The sequence below is a fragment of the Electrophorus electricus genome, chromosome 11 (genome assembly GCF_041902795.1).
Source record: "Electrophorus electricus isolate QZ-2024a chromosome 11, ASM4190279v1, whole genome shotgun sequence".
Lineage (NCBI taxonomy): Eukaryota > Metazoa > Chordata > Actinopteri > Gymnotiformes > Gymnotidae > Electrophorus > Electrophorus electricus.
The window spans coordinates 21738749-21755582 of record NC_137507.1 but is presented as its reverse complement, the minus strand read 5'-3'; the positions used below and the strand labels follow the sequence as shown (position 1 = coordinate 21755582).

Sequence of the window (16834 nt, the reverse complement as noted above, 5' to 3'; positions counted from 1 at the left end):
CACGTTTATGCAGCACATTCTGTGCATGCTTCTGATATTGCTCTGTTTGATTCTAGTCAGCATGGCGTTACTATGCCACCAATCCAGTCAGAGAAGATCTTATTGCGACATGGAGATTCTATGAAACTGTAATCTCTTTGCCATGTTTCAGGTATATTAGCTCTGTATGCACACGCATGCACATACACATTCATACATGTGCATGTACAAACTTTGATTAGAATTTCTTTTTGATTGTATAGTTTACCTTAGTTTCATATTCATTGGGAATTTCTTAGGTAATTTTATTTCTGCTTGCAATCTATAGTTTGAACATTTTATGTAACAATTCTTGCCTTATGTTTTCAGTTTGTCAATGTTGTGATTTTATGCCAGAATCACTTATTTGTGTTGTAGTTCATTTTGTATGTGACGTTCCATCTGCAATTCTACCAGGAGTTTAGAATGGGGTATTGTGTGTATACATTTAGCATGAATAAATACACGTGCATGTGTTGGTATGTACTGGATTATATAAATTTGGTAGCCTGCTTACACGCTTGCTTTCTTTTATTTAAAGGAAAGACCATCTAGAAGGAATTGCTAGGTAAGATTCATCTCTCTCTCTCTCTTCCTCTCTCTCTCTCTCTCTCTCTCTCTCTCTCTCTCAGTTCTTCTTGTTATAGCTCATATTAAGTGAGAGATGAATGGGTCTGTGTAATGTGTTTCTTTAAATATCTACTGCCATTATTCTCATACAATGGGTGTAATAGCCAGCACTGTGCATGCGTGTGTGTGTGTATGGTGACCAACTCTCACCATAATGAGTACAGCCATTCCAGTGTGCAGACATTAGCTCTGTATGAAATATTACCGAATATATTAGGAAGGAAACAATTATGGACTTCTGAAAAATGATGGTGTCAGCAGAGAGAGACAGACAGTGAGAGAGAGAAAGAGAGAGAAAGTGTGTGTGTGTGTGTGTGTGTGTGTGTGTGTGTGTGTGTGTGTGTGTTGACTTTAATGATCATGAGGAAAAGATTTCATTTAGCAGATGTCCTTGACATGGACATTGACCGAAGTTTCCACATATTAAGAGTAGTAAATTGAGTGAAACGGGCATTGGAGAAAGAGAGAGAGAGAGAGAGAGAGAGAGAGAAAGAGAGAGGAGTGTGTTGAGTTCAGCATGGCCAAATTGCCTCACCCTTGTCCTATAATCAATGTTCACTCAAAGATCAAGTTACTACTCTGTCGCTGTTGCACACACACACACACACACACACACACACACACACACACACACACACACACACACACACACACACACACAGTGGCACATATACACACATACACACACAAACACAAGCAAGGTTTGGAAACTTGTAGCCTGACATTATCCTCATCCAACAGTGGAGAAACTCCAAAACGTACACACAAACACACACTTGTGAAAACTGACATGAAACTGTTTAAACTTGCATTTCTTTCATTTATCAACATTCATTAATTGGTCCATTTGAATCTTTAATGTATTAATTTGAGCTAGCTGTTCACACACACTCACACACACCCACACACACACACACACACACACACACACACACACACAGACACAGAGGCAAACAGGAGCATCAAAGACTACCATTTGTCTATAGAAGATTCAAGCTCCGTGAGAAGTGACTGCATGTGATTTGTGTGTGTGTGTGGGAAAGTGTTGTCTGTAACTGCATGGTAATCAGTTGTAATTCTGTCCCTCCTGACTGAAAGAATCGTCTCTGTCTGCTTAAAGCTTCTTTCACCAGTGCAATCTCCTGCTTTTCACTGCACTCAGGAGAGAGCTCTTACCACTGGAGTTTGTGTGTATATCTGTGTGTGTGTGTGTGTGTGTGAGTGTGTGTGTGTGCTGTGTGTGTGTGTGTGTGTGTGTGTGTGTGTGTGTGTGTGTGTGTGTGTTTGAGGGTCTGTCCTAAGCGACTGGCTGCTACAGAATGCCCTGTGTTGTTTTGGGGTATTGTTAAAAGAAGAGTTTCTGGTTTCTCCTGCAGGCAGAGTCAGTATGTGAGTCCATGTGTGTCTGAGTGGTGTACTGAAGGATTAAAGTTGACTTTTTAAAGGTCTTGGAAACCATCACAGTAAACTACACTGGCTAATCTCTGGGCCTGGATATCTGCAACAGAACTAGCCACATTATGGACCCATAGTTCCTGTGACTATGGTCTAAGGGGAAAAACATGAAAATGCAGCAAGCAGTACTTCTTCAGTACTGCAGAGTAACTTTAGATTTTCCATTTCTCTTTGTCTGTGTATATATAGTGCAAAGACAACACTAAAACATGGTCACTGTAATGTTAATCCTCATCTTCAGGTTGGGATTGGGATTCATTTTATAAGTAAACTCCTCAGGGGGGATTGGGTTGGTGGGAACATTAGGGGTTGGGCAAGACTTATACAACCATTCTACATCCCGTTACTGTGCACTTTGAGCCTGGCATTTCCACAAGACTGGTCTGTATTCAGCAAACAGACCAATCATTTTACTCTTTCCCCTTTTTTAGCTGGTGGGTCTGTCCACCTCTTTTAGGTTAAAATATGCATTTAAAAATCTGAGTGGAAAAGCCTGGAATTTGGAAAAAAAAAAAAAGAAAGAAAGAAAACCACACACCCAGATATCACAAAAAAGGATTTAATGCTTCATTCAGCTGGAGAAGTTAAAAGTAAATATGGAAAAGCACAACAGAAATGGCTGTAGCTTCTGATGGTTATGCAAAACTAGGGTAGAGTGGCCCTCCAGGTTAGAATCTAATAGTCCTTTTTAGAGCACTCTTTCCTATTTCTTCTCTTACTCCTTTTACTCTCTCTCTCTCTCTCTCTCTCTCTCTCACTCCCTTTTAGTACTGTAGTGGAAGACAATCTGTGCAAGGCCCTGCACTGGGGACTTAAATACTGTCTGTGTCTCTCTGTCTGTCTCAGCCAGAAACTGACTCTCCTGGAACGCGTGCGCCTGCCCACTCCGCGCCCGTGCTCGGTGAGGGGCCGCTTCATGATGCCTGCGGGGAACTCTGCCACTGGAACAGGGACTTGTGGGCCAGCAGAGGCCATCGAGGAGAGCCCATCTAAAGAGGCAAAACCAGCCGGCTTCACCAACAGGGAGAGGTTTAGGACTGCATTCAGAATGAAGGCATATGCCCTGAGACAGAGTTCAGAGGGTATGCACACAAACTTTAATATTCTAAATATATTAATTTAAATATTGTTTTGCCTACATTACTATACCTACCACTAAATCTAATCTTAAAAAACAATGTACGCATAAAAGAGGCTGCTCAGAATGAAGGCCTACACTCAGTGTACTAACACACACATGCACACATATAGTTGTTTACTTTATAGCCCTGGAAACATTTAGTCAATTTTTTTAATTGCCATCACAGTTTGTTGTTATCTCCTCAAAGTCTCAGTGCTTAAAAAGACCTACAAAAAACAAACTGAACAATGAGCTTTTGGTTCTGGTCTCTGTAGTAGCCCTGTACTCTATACTTGTGGACACATTTCCTGCTCCTTGCACATCTCACTCATCTCCTACCACACCTGACTCAACTCAGTAGCTAAGTTGTGAGGTTAAATGGTGTGTGCTTGAGAAAACAGTAAAAATGGCCAGTATGCAGCAGCATCCATTTTTTTCTGCTAAATTACACCATTTAATCTCACAAATGTTGTGTGCAACTATAAGGGTCAGTGCCAGGCCGAGGCCTCGGGAGTGGTGGGCAACTTTCTCTATGCTGGGTTAGCCAACAAGTTAGCCCTGCAGCTGGTCCCACTGGACAAATCCCTACCCATTGCCACGGTTGATGGTCGGTCCCTTGAGCCAGGGGTTGTTAGCCATCAGACTCGTCTGGTCATGTTGCGAGTTGGCCCACACACTGAACTGATTGCACTGTATCCATGCTCCCAACTTGCAACTGATTGTGGGGTACCCCTGACTTCAGCAACATAATCCCCATGCGGACTGGCTGACCTGATCAGTGCTGTCTTGGGGTTTGACATGTCAGACCTCCTGTTTTCAGCTACCGAAGCCTCGGTCTGGGTCTGGTCATGGTCCCGGTGGTCCGAACCTGTCTCAAGTCCCCCAGGAGTACTGGGAAGCATTTAGCAAACAGAAGGCCCAACTATTGCCTCCCCACTGGCCATATGACATCGCCATAAACCTCCTCCCGGGCTCCAGTCGCCCTAGAGGCCGCCTATTCTCCCTTTCGGGGCCAGAATGTCAGGCAATGGACAAGAGGCCTTGGCCCTAGGGTTCATCCGGCCATCTACTTCCCTGGCTGGCGCGAGGTTCTTCTTTGCCGGGAAGAAAGACGGTGGGCTATACCCCTGTGTAGACTACCAGGGCCTTAACAAAATAACTATCAAAGACCGCTATCCATTGCCCCTCATGACATCAGGATTCGAGACACTGCTGCAGGCCTCCGTTTTTACCAAACTGGACTTGCGCAATGCCTACAACTTAGTTAGAATCCGGGTGGGAGATGAATGGAAGACGGCATTCATCACCCCCTCTGGGCACTACAAATACCTCATCATGCCGTTTGGGTTGATGAACACGCCCGCTGTCTTCCAACGGTACACCGGTGAGGTCTTAAGGGAAGCCCTTGACAAGTATGTGTTCATCTACTTAGACAACATATTAATCTATAGCCAAATGGTAGATGAACATGTTACTCATGTTAGGCGTGTCCTCCAGTTCTTGCTTGAGAACCACCTCTTTCGTCAAGCTGGAGAAGTCCACATTCCATGCACAAACCATCTCCTTTTTGGGATTTGTCATCTCCCACAACGCATTATGCATGGACCCGGCCAAGGTATGGGCTGTGGAGAACTGGCCTAGACCCACCTCGGTGCTTCCTGGGCTTCATGAACTTCTACCGCAGGTTTGTGAAGAACTTTAGCACAGTTGCAGCCCCACTGACTGCGTTGACCAGGAAGGCATCTGGTCGGTTCTGCTGGTCCACCGAAGCCCAGCAGGTGTTGGAAGAACTAAAGCGCCATCTAATCACGGCTCCTATTCTTTGGCTCCCTGATGCAGAGCTTCCATTTATCGTTGAGGTGGATGCATCTGAGGTGGGTGTTGGTACAGTTCAGTCCCAGCGATCAGGAGAGGACAAAAAACTGCATCCCTGTGCCTACTTCTCTCGGCGTCTGTCCCCAGCAGAAAGCAATTATGACGTGGGTGACTGTGAATTACTGGTAATTACTGGTCAAGCTTGCACTTGAGGAGTGGAGGCACTGACTGGAGTGGGCAAACCATCCCTTCCTGGTCTGGACAGACCACAATAACTTGGCTTACATGCAGCAGGCCAAGTGCCTTGATCCGCACCAGGCCAGATGGGGACTGTTCTTTGCCCAGTTTAATTTTAATTTATCGTACTGGCCAGGCACTAAGAACACTAAACCTGATGCCCTATCCCACCAGTGGGAATCCTCACTGCCTTCTGCTCCACCCTTGACCATTATCCCCAGGGCACGCATCATAGTGCCAATGCAGTGGGGGGTTGAGAAGGCAGTACGTCAAGCCCTTCTTGCTGAACCAGTTAGAGCTTGGGTCCTCAAGTGGGGACATGCATCCCCCTTTTTGGCACACCTGGGAGTCACACGGATGCTTGAGTTTCTCCGTTGGCGGTTTTGGTGGCCCCGCATGGAACCCAACATCTGAGCATTTGTGAACTCCTATTGCACCTACACTCAGTGCAAGGACCCCAGGACAAGGCCCGCTGGTCTGTTGCACCCACTGGCAGTACCTTTGCACCCTTTGTCTCACCTGTCACTAGACTTTATTACAGGGCTGCCCCCATCAAAGGGCAACATGGTGTTTTTGGTGGTCATGGACAGGTTCTCCAAGGTTGGCCGCTTCTTTGCAGTGCTAAAAATGCCATCTGTGAAGGAGACAGCTAAGTTATTGCTTACCCAGGTGGTCCATCTTCATGGGCTGCCCGCAGGCCTCAATTCACCAGCCAGTGCTGGGGGGCCTTCTGTCGGTTGTTGGGGGCAGAAGCCAGCTTGTCCTCCGGCTTCATCCCCAATCCAATGGTCAAACCGAAAGGGTTAATCAGGACTTGGAGCGCACTCTCCGCTGTCTGGCCTCTTCCTGTCCATCCTCTTGGTTTGCCCACAACACCCCGTGGCACCCCTCCTTAGGCATGTCACCAGTCAAGTGCCAGTACGGGTATGCTCCGCCCATGTTTCCTGACCAAGAGGCTGACGTCGGTGTTTGGTCTGCTGCGCAGATGGTCAGGCGCTGCCACTTAGCCTAGTGATGGGCACGCAGGGCCCTTTTATCTGCCGCTGTTGCTCAGAAACGTTACGCCAATAAGAGATGGTGACCAGTGCCGACTTATTGGCCTGGACAGCGAGTTTGTGTACTTTGTTTTTGTTTTTTTTCTGCAGGCTAGATCTAATTCTTGCTCCTGGTCCACCACTCACTCCAAAACACAATCGGCCAAGGACCTGCCTTTGTGTGGGAATCCCCGCAGACTTGCTGCTCGCTACATCAGGCCATTCAAGGTCCTTCACCGTGTTAAACCTGTCTCTTATCGCCTTGCCCTTCCCCCATCATTGAGGGTCCACCCCACTTTCCACGTGTCTCGCCTTAGGCCCGTATTGTGTCAGTGGGCCCCTCCGACCCGCCAGGTCCGTGCATGGTGGACAGTGTACCAGCAGGTCAAGCGTCTCTTGGACGTCTGGCGGGTTCGTGGTTGGGTTCAGTATCTGGTGGACTGGGAGTCCCGAGGAGTGGTCCTGGGTCCCCTCCCGTCACATCCTGGACTATGAACTCATTCAGGCTTTTCAGCGGGATCGTGCAGCTGGCCTTGGGGCGTCAGGAGCCGCCCCTTCTGGGGAGAGGCTGTTAGGGTCAGTGCCAGGCCGAGGCCCCCTCCGGCCACCAGAGGGAGGCCTCGAGTCAGGCACACCACTAATCGGGCTTATGCCTAACAGCTGGGCTATGCCTATATAAGCCCAGTGACCCAGTCACTCAGTGCTGTGTCTTTGCCAAAGTTCTGAGCCAAGCTCCTACCCGATAACTTCGGGTATTAAAGGTCTGTGAGCCTTCATGCTACACCTCACTCGCTCTTCGAAGGTGTTCGTGTTTTTACACGTCTCCTCCCCTCTCTAGTTTTCCCCCTCAGATCTGTCTCTTTCCCAAGGCTCTCCTTAGCCATTACAGTTCCTCCCTGTTTTCTGGTTTTGTTTGGGAAGTTTTAGTTTGGTTGTCCCCAGGGCATCGGGGCTGCCATTCTTCCCGTGGCATCCTTGGTTCTCCCTTTTCCCACGCTCGGCGTGGTGTAGTTTTTTCCCCTCTAGTTTTGTCGTCCTCCACTCCTTTGAAGGGCGATATACGCGCAGGTAGTTATAGCTGCCACAGTCTAGCGGGTATTTGTCCCCCTTGCAACAAAGCAGCTGCGGTTCACTCGCCACCTTACTTTTCTTGTTTTACCGGTTCTACGAACTAAATGTTTCACACACGGGCCCACCATCATTATCGCGTGGTTGCTCACCCAGTAAGCTGTTGGTGCCATCACCTATTTGACCTGGTTTTGAGCCCACATTACAGCAACATACTGATTCATTAATGTCCAAAAGGTTTGCTATTGTTATCTAATTACATTTTTCCTTGTAGTGAAGTAGTCTAAACCATTACGGTGTAAATTTTAAAGTTACTGACTTTATTAGAATTTCATTAGAATACATTTATGCATATATTAATCACAGATTTCTTTACAATACATATTATGACCATCTAACCTAATGCTTTGCATTCATTTTTACATTATATATTTTAAACACTGCTGAGAGTGCAAAAAAAAAAATTATAAATTCGAAAAGAAATATTCTTATTACTTAAAATTAATTTCCATAAAGATAAAATGATTACTTTGGAGTGAAGTTATGAGTTAAGCTTGTAAAGCATGTCCAGTACCATAAATAATGAGCAAGCTGTCAAAGCATCTAATCAGACAGCTTGCTAGACAAGTCATGGGAAACTGATGTTTTATATATGATCACATCTTCTATATTCTCTAGAAAGGTTTTCAGCCAACAACAAGTAAATTAATGAGTAATGTGTAATTCCATAGTACATTGATGGAAGTAATTAATCATTTTAAAGTGATTACTCTTTTTGATTTACTACCCCAACACCAGTAATTTGTACCATGCAGTATATGTGGGTTTAAGGTACAATGCAGAACTTCTTCAGGAAACTACTCTGGTTGATTAGTTCCTCTTAAGAACATCAACAACTGCTTCTGCCTACATCAGCACATGTGAAGCTCTGAAACTGTGGCAGTAAATAAGAAAAAAAGATTTATTTGGATTAGAACTGTTATTGTTGTGCTCCTTTAGTATATCATTCTTGTTGTTCAGAGTTAGCAGACTGTTCTGTGCAGTTTTAGAATATTAGAATAATTATAATTCTATTTTTTTTTTGCAATTTTAGAATATTATAATGGACCTCCTTGACTTGTAAAATGAACTGGCAGGGACTCCATGCACTACATTTGTGTGTTTGCCCTGGGTCATCTTATAAAGGCCTTGGCGATTACCTGTTAAGCAGAATCCAGTATATTAGAGATGAATAATCATAGAAATGTGATCGCAGACTTCAGGTCTAGGAGTGCGCCCCCACCTTCTATTTTTGTTTATCCTGTGTTGAAATATATACATGTTTATTTCTGATTTCTGATAATGGTGTTCTAGGTACAAGCACTCCATACCAGTTATTGTTGGTGTGGTTCTTCTTTATAGATGCAGGTGGCCTGACGGACCCCACCCCTGAGGAGAAAGGGTTCCCACCAGACATCCTGATGGAGGATATGATTCCTACTCTCAAACTCGTCATCAGAGCAGTGCGGTAAACATACGTATATGCAGACACACACACACACACACATACACACACACACACACACACACACACACACACACACACACACACACACACACACACACACATGCAATCATACTTGCAAACACACACACACCACACGTGTCCTGGCTTTGAGGGGTCCCTGCACTGTTAACTTGATAGATATCATGTCCCATAGGGACCGAGTGCTCTTTCCTGGTACTGGAGCTGATGAGATGTGTGTCCTCTATGTCCTCTGCTGTGATAAAGGGCTCTGTCTCATGATTTAAAGCCATGAATCTCCCAAGCCCCACCCTCCACCATTATAAGTCACTGCTCTGACAGGCCATTTAGAACATACATTCTTCAATTTTAGAATGTGCCCACACTCATACGCATGTGTGCATACACGCGTGCACACACTTAGAAAAATCCTTACTTTCTCTCTCTTTACTGACTACACCAAAATATAACAAGCATTCCCATATATCCACATGGCACCCTTGCTCCATACACATAGTGTCCCTACTCCTCACATTTCTCTGATTAATAGTAGAGAAGTCACCCACCAAGGCAAAACAGACTTTCATTGTAAGTCTGTTGTCATTAACCTTTAACTACCAGATGAGAGAAATGGCACTCATATGAGCTTAGTATATGTATGCATATACACATACATATGTATACATATACACAAAAAAGCAGACATACGTTTCATGCCCACCACCAAAACAAATAAACAAAAAAAAAAAGGGGTGAATTGAACATGAGTCTCTCTGGTTGGGTCTATCCACTCATCGTAAGATGGGCTTGACAGGTTTACATGAAATTGCAAGCTAAAAAAACATTTCATAATATTTTTCAGCTCTGTTTTAAACACTTCACCACATGATTAAAAAATACATGGTGGTGTACTACTAAATTATAACTTAAATATAATATGGGATGTGTGGTTTGCTGTTGCTTAATTCATTTAAATGATTTAAATTTAATGTCATTCATTCCATTCCTCACTTGACATGAAAAATAATTTCAGTGTCAAATACTGCATGGCCCACACAGAATGTGTGTGTCTGTATGCGTGACAGGATTATGATGTTCCTGCTGAATAAAAAGCATTTTAAGGAGACACTAAGGCCATATGACGTAAAAGATGTGATAGAGCAGTACTCTGCAGGACACCTGGACATGCTCTGCAGAATCAAATATCTCCAGTCACGGTAACACACACACAAACACATAGACTCTATATCTGTACTGGGGGAGGGGACTTCATACATGGACCTGCACATGAATATGTGTACTTTGTTTGTTTTTTTTTCCTCTGCAGGCTAGATCTAATTCTTGCTCCTGGTCCACCACTCACTCCAAAACACAAGAAGGTGCAGAAAACACCTTTCTCCTATCCAACTCAACAGTCTCCCAAGTGAGTACCAGCCAACATACATTAACTCAAAATGATTGTTTAAACATTACTAACCGATAACATGCTGCATAATATGTAATTTATTACTTGTTTGACCTTTGCAGAAGGCTGCAATATGCAAAACAATCCTCTAACCAATCACATTTTTACTGTGTGCTATTTATATACTAAACTCTCAGATGTTTCAGATATGCAGTCAGTCAGTGTTTTAATTAATCTTGGCATTCCCTCAATTCAACCATTTCCAACTATATCCAACCATGTCATGTCATATATCATATCAAGCGTTCACTTTGTATTAACATGTTGTAAAGCATATTGCAAATGCAATTTTAAGCAGTACATATGCAATATTTTTGTTTGCATTGTGCGACGGAATATACTATTTAAACACTAAAAATGCTATAGAAGTAGAAAATGTTGCCTTATACCAGTGCAGGTAAGCTAGAGGTTAAAGAAACTTTTATATGGAAAATAGAATAACACATTTTAGATCTGGATCTTTTTGTGCATATGTGTTTTATAATTTTGAAAGTATGAACATTAGAACGTTGCAACATAAGAACACTATGCACTTGGAATTTTGATACTTCAACTTTCTAAAAATGTTTGTTTCATAATTGGAAAATGCTATTTTTACTATAAGTTAAAAGTTAAGTTTATATATAATATTAAACTGAATAACCTGTAGCACTGCCTGTTCTAGGATTACCCTGGGTATATAAGACAGAATAAATTTAAAGGAGCAATAATTCAATTTTATCACCAAAAGTAGCAAACAATATTAATTTATTTACTATTTATTACTTTTTCTCTAAAGTGCACCTCACATGAGAAGAAGAATCAAATTGCTTTTTTAGTCCTCAAATGAACTGTTTATGCCCCATAGAATGGGTTCCCCACTAGGAGGCAGCCATGTAGATTTAGTACAGAATCCCTGAAACATCCAAGCCACCAGGTGTCAGTATAGCTTCTTCATAATGTGAAGAAGAAATATTGTGCAAATAACTTATTCCTTTAAACTCTTGCTGATATAACAAACATCCTAAATCCTAATCTTTATTTCTGCATATTCTAACACTTAAAAATAGTGTTACATTTTAAAAAGTATACAAATCTAGAGACAAACACAAAATGTGACTGTTGCCACAGTTCCTGCTGCTGTTTTAATCTTCAGCAACACATTAAAATGTCTATATATAAATGACATAATTTGTGTTTAATATCAACACAAAATATTTGTTGGTGAATAATAATTAATAATTTAGTGGGGGGCCAGATGGAGCCAGTGAAAATCTTGGAGTGACACATTAGAAATGCTGTATATTAGAGTATATAATAATTGACATGAGTAAACAGTATGTAAGTGATGTTCACATGTGATCAGTCAAGGAATCATTAATTAGCCAATCGAATTCCAATTAGAAACTGTCCAGCGGGTGGACAGTGGGTGGGAGCCAAGATTTAAATTTGATGTCAACGTTGTGAAAATGTTGGATACCCAACAGGTGTATAGCTAATTTCAGTTCCATTCAGTTTTTTTTTTATTCATATAGCACTTTTCACAGTAAACCTAAGCTAAGTTACAAAGCAGTAATGCTAATTACTTGTGTTAGTGTGTTAGTGGCAAGGGAAAAACATATTAACATGACCATGAAATAGAAACTGCAGCTGCATTCCATTCTACAGGGTCCATAGGCAGTACACTTGCATTCCCTACATACTAATCATGTGATGCAATTGATTACATGGCCTACAACATGATCATGCAGAAGACATTATACATGCCCTGTTTTCCTGTTTCTCTTGACAGCTGGACAATTAAGACAGTTCTACCTAATGTAGTTAGACTGAACTGTATCTATGTAACACTGACCCTATATTTTGAACGTAAAATGAATATATGGTTGATTTTACCTGAAAAGTTTGCTATAGCCAACATTTATTTAGTTAGCTATTTAGTTAACTAGGTTAAATTTGTTCTTCATCTAATTTTTTAACTTTGCTGAGGAGGTTACTTCCACATCGTTGCTTGATTTCAACAAAAATTGAATAGCACTCAAACATAAGTAAACTGACATTTTCCCATTTATTTCCTGCTCTCCAATAATAATCCAGGCAGCAGGTCCAATTCGCCAGATCTTGACAAGAAAATGCAATTAATGATGGGTAAATTTTTTTAAGTCCGCTTACTGTGTATTGATAAACTGTTATTCACTACTATCTGCACAGTTTGAAGTTCAATCAATCAAACAATCAAAATGTATTTATATAGTGCTTTTTTACAACAGATGTTGTCACACAGCAGCTTTACAAATGTCCAAGTTCAAGTCCCCAGTGAGCAAGCCAAGGGTGGCAGTGGCAAGGAAAAACTCCCTAGAGCATGAGGAAGAAACCTTGAGAGGAATCAAGACTCATGGGGGGGCATCCTCCTATGGCCAACAATGGTCACCACAATAATAACAATTTTAAGAGAAAAATAAATAAAAAATGAAAAAATAAGCAATTGATGTCTAGTCAAACTTTCTAGAGGTCCTATTCTTGTCCCACTGGTGTGCATGTGTCACCCATCCCACAAGAGAAAGTCCATTAAGGGCAATGGTGGGGGAGGTGGGAGTAGCTATGGCAGTTGAGATGCGTAGAGGCTCAGTTCCCTTTGAACTGAACGTTTTCACTCCCTATGGTTAGGAATCTCCTTTAAAATGGTAGAATTCCCTTTGCAGGGAATTACTAGAGTGACTGTAATGCACCTTTTTGTGAAGAGCCAGGACTCAAAGGGTGAACCCATCCTTCTCTGGGTATAAGACCATATGAATTATTATTTTAAAGCTGTTCTTCCAAGATGTAAAATCCAAGACACATTTAATCTTTAGTGTAAGTTTTGAGGATTCTGACCTCTCTGGTGAGAAATTCCAAGCAATGCACAGAAGAACCTTTAGCTGGCTAGGTAACAAAGAATAAAAAAAACTAATGCAGTTTAATATACTTTCAACTTAATGATTTACTAAATACATTAGCCTGTGAATCAGTCAAAATTAAATCCTTAAACAGATCCATAACCTGATGAATAATTAATGTTTTTGAAACCACCAGCAACAAAAACAACGAAATATATTATTACAATATTATTTTCTTCAACTTTAACAATTTAGCTCATAGAGAATAGACAATTGTAGGTCATACCAATAATATTGGCAAGTTTGAAAAACACTGCAATGAAGAGCCTTCCAGGAGCTGAAAGATCCAGCTCTGATTGCTGAGCTCATTTAAAAGAGTCAGAATGCCCATCAATAGACCCAGCAGTTCTGACTTCTGAGCTAATAAGCTAGCCTTTGCAGAGTGGGTTGCACCACTGCAAAGACACTGTTTTAGCATTTTAAATGAATAAAGAGTTCATATGTAGTTCAGCTTTAGGGAATTATTGGCATTACAAATCTCTTTAACTTCAGCTATGGGTCTATTTATTGTCACGTTACGGCCCTGCTCCCTCCTCAAACGTCTTGGTGTGTGTGTGTGCATGTGTGTGTTCGTCCGTGTTGCTGCCCTCTTTTGTGTCATCCACCTGTTCTGTATTATGTGTAATCCTCTTGTGTGTATATATGTCTTTTGTGTTGTAATACGTGTTGTTTGTGTTTGAAAGGTGTTTAGTGCGGTGTTAGATGTGTCGCCTCTGTGTTAATTAAGCATATGTTTGAAAGTGCCCCTTCTCCGCATCCTATTTGCCTCATCGCGTTACAGAAACACCAACCAAAGAAGGATGCCTGGGAAGCGCAAGAAGAAAGGGAAGAAGGGGAAAAGACACACTTCCCCAAATCGTGTCTGCAATCCCTGCGTGTTCTTGGCTACCCTCCTGACTCCCGCTACAAGAGAGCGTGGTCCAGGTGCGGAGGTGGAGGAGTCACGCGGGACTATGTCTGACCAAAACAACTGCTATAATGATTTCGTCTTTGGAGTCGGACACCGCGGACTTCTCCTTTGCCGCGGTGAGGCTGTCACTCATCCTGGCTTCGATCCATGGGATCGCAACGGGGGAGGAACCCACTGGGTACTCGGAAATGGAATCCATAGGGTCCTGCATGGACCTCACAGAGGGCTATGTGGAGTACGGAGAGCGAGGGGAGCACAGTGATGTCACTCTGGAGTGGCTTCGATCCATGGGATCGCAACGGGGGAGGAACCCACTGGGTACTCGGAAGTGGAATCCGTAGGGTCCTGCATGGACCTCACAGAGGGCTATGCGGAGTACGGAGAGCGAGGGGAGCACAGTGATATCACTCTCGAGTTGGACCGATGGTCTGATCATGAGGAAGACCCTGTCGATGGAGGTGGAGGAGGTACCTCAGGGGGATCCCTCCTCTCAGACTGCCGTCACGATCTCAGAAAAAGACGAGTCCACAGCACCCAAGACTCCACTTAAGGCTCAGCCCAGGGCAAGACACTCTAAGGGGGTATCTAGGAGGAGACCTCGCTCTCCGAAGGACATCACGAGCTCAGAGGAAAACAAGTCCCCAGCACCCAAGGCTCCATCTAAGGCTTGGACCAGGGCTAGGCGCTCTGGAGCCAGCAAGCAGCCCTGGGTGACTGGCAGAGAGATGGAGTTGTTGGTGGAGGAGGACACTCCTCCCCCGAGGGCAAGAACCATCAGAGCGCAAGCGCCTACCCCTAAGCCTCGGCGAGGCAAAAAGCGCATGCACCGGGGTCTGGACAGCCTCTGCCAACCGAGCCGGCGAGAGACCCTCCCTCTCAGGCTAGTTGGCATCCAACCCAGCCGACAGCTGGGACTTCCCCGCTCTTCCCTGGACTGTTTAATTCATGTAGTGTTATGCCTGTTCCTGTCACCGTGTCTCTCCCCGTTACCATACATGTGCCTGTCCCTTTGTTCTCTTCGGTGTGCATGTCAGTCCCTGTCAGTGTGTGCGTTCCTGTGTGTATTGTTGTGTTAGTCCTGGTGTTTCCCCCCACCCGCACTCCTGCTCGCACTAGCCTGGGGCGGACTGCCTGGTCCTCTGGCCTCGCCATTTGGAGTTGTTCTCGGGTCCGCAGCCCATTAGGCTGGTGCGCAGGAGTCGCGCCCTTGAGGGGGGGTTCTGTCACGCTACGGCCCCGCCCTTTCCTCAAACGTCTTGGTGTGCATATGTGTGTTCGTCCGTGTTGCCACGCCCTTTCGTGTCGTCCACCTGTTCTGTATTATGTGTAATCCTCTTGTGTCTATATATGTCTCTTGTGTTGTAGTACATGTTGTTGGTGTTTGAAAGGTGTTTAGTGCGGTGTTAGATGTGTCGTCTCAGTGTTAATTAAATGTATTTGAACAGGCCCTTTCTCCGCATCCTATTTGCCTTGTTGCATCACATTTATTTGCACATGTGCTTTAGTGGCTTTCAGCAAATTTCATTAAATAAAGAAATTATCCTAACATCTGGGCCAGACTACATAAGGCAAAACATGCATCTTGAGTATCCTGAATGTTATCTGGATAGCTGCAACTGTATAGCTATAAAAATAATTGTGAAAAAAACACCAAGATGTATGTAAAATCCAAGAAACATTTCATCTGCATATTGTAGTGTAAATACATCCATCTTCTCAAGCCACATATGTGCATGACTTTTTTAAATAACTGTCTTTGCTTGACCCATTCTAAAGTTGCATTATTTTCCCCAAAAGGAAGACTCAGTAACGCTTGCATATGAATCTCAGTTTTTAACCCTATCTTACACTGAGGAAAAAGAGGTAGCGAATGTACAGCGCTATATATATATATATATATATATATATATATATATATATATATATATATAGCGCTGTACATTCGCTACCTCTTTTTATATATATATATCTGCTCTATGTGCAGTTATAGGCACTGTGAATACAGCCTATCGATGTCCAATGCAGTTTTTTTCCTTCCAGTGAACAGGACCTGTGGAATTTATAGTTTGACAATAAGCTATTCATTAGAACTGAATTAAATGCAAGAATCTAAATTTATCCAAATCACTACCCTAATTAAACCATTGCCATAATCCTACAATAATGATGTGCTCGATAAGCCTAAAATAAATCTAATTGTATTACATTTATCATAACTGAATCTTAATAAGCTTTGATGTGAGTCTAAATGAAATAAAAGTGTGATCCTAAAACAACTTTAGATTGTGACTGTAATCCTGAAATGGCTGCATGCTATATTAACCCAGAAGCTCCTCCTCCTCGCTTAGGCTTGCCAATGGTTCAGAGCAGTGCTACTAAAATCAGAGTCTCTCTCTCTGTCTCTCTCTTGCTCGCTCGCTCGCTCGCTCGCTTGCTCCTTCTCACTCCCTACCCCCACCTCTTTCTCTCCCTCTCCCTCTAAGGCATGACGCTTATCTGGCTAAACCAGGCATGTCAGATGCTGAGGACCAAAGCATGATGAGTAGGTTTGTGCGTGTGGAGAGACAGGTACTAGCACATGCATGGTTCTAGCTCTGTCAGCTTTTTGGCCTTGTCCTACTGTAAGACTAGTGCAACTTTTTATATAGTAATGGGTAGAATGT

General features: G+C 43.2%; 1 protein-coding gene across 5 annotated transcripts in view; it reads left to right on the top strand.

Moving 5' to 3' along the window:
- The window catches only part of kcnq3 (potassium voltage-gated channel, KQT-like subfamily, member 3), a 46646-nt gene that overhangs the window by 26561 nt on the left and 3251 nt on the right, over positions 1 to 16834 (top strand). For 3 of the 5 annotated variants that reach the window (XM_035527729.2, XM_035527728.2, XM_081723613.1), the window contains 7 exons: positions 57 to 151; positions 560 to 586; positions 2950 to 3185; positions 8779 to 8884; positions 9967 to 10098; positions 10209 to 10304; positions 16655 to 16739. In XM_035527729.2, coding sequence (XP_035383622.1) covers positions 57 to 151; positions 560 to 586; positions 2950 to 3185; positions 8779 to 8884; positions 9967 to 10098; positions 10209 to 10304; positions 16655 to 16739 — 777 coding nt within the window. Of the gene's footprint in view, positions 1 to 56; positions 152 to 559; positions 587 to 2949; positions 3186 to 8778; positions 8885 to 9966; positions 10099 to 10208; positions 10305 to 12422; positions 12474 to 12595; positions 13012 to 14042; positions 16014 to 16654; positions 16740 to 16834 lie in introns of those variants that run through there. The other 2 variants (XM_081723615.1, XM_081723614.1) reach the window with 2 other exon arrangements.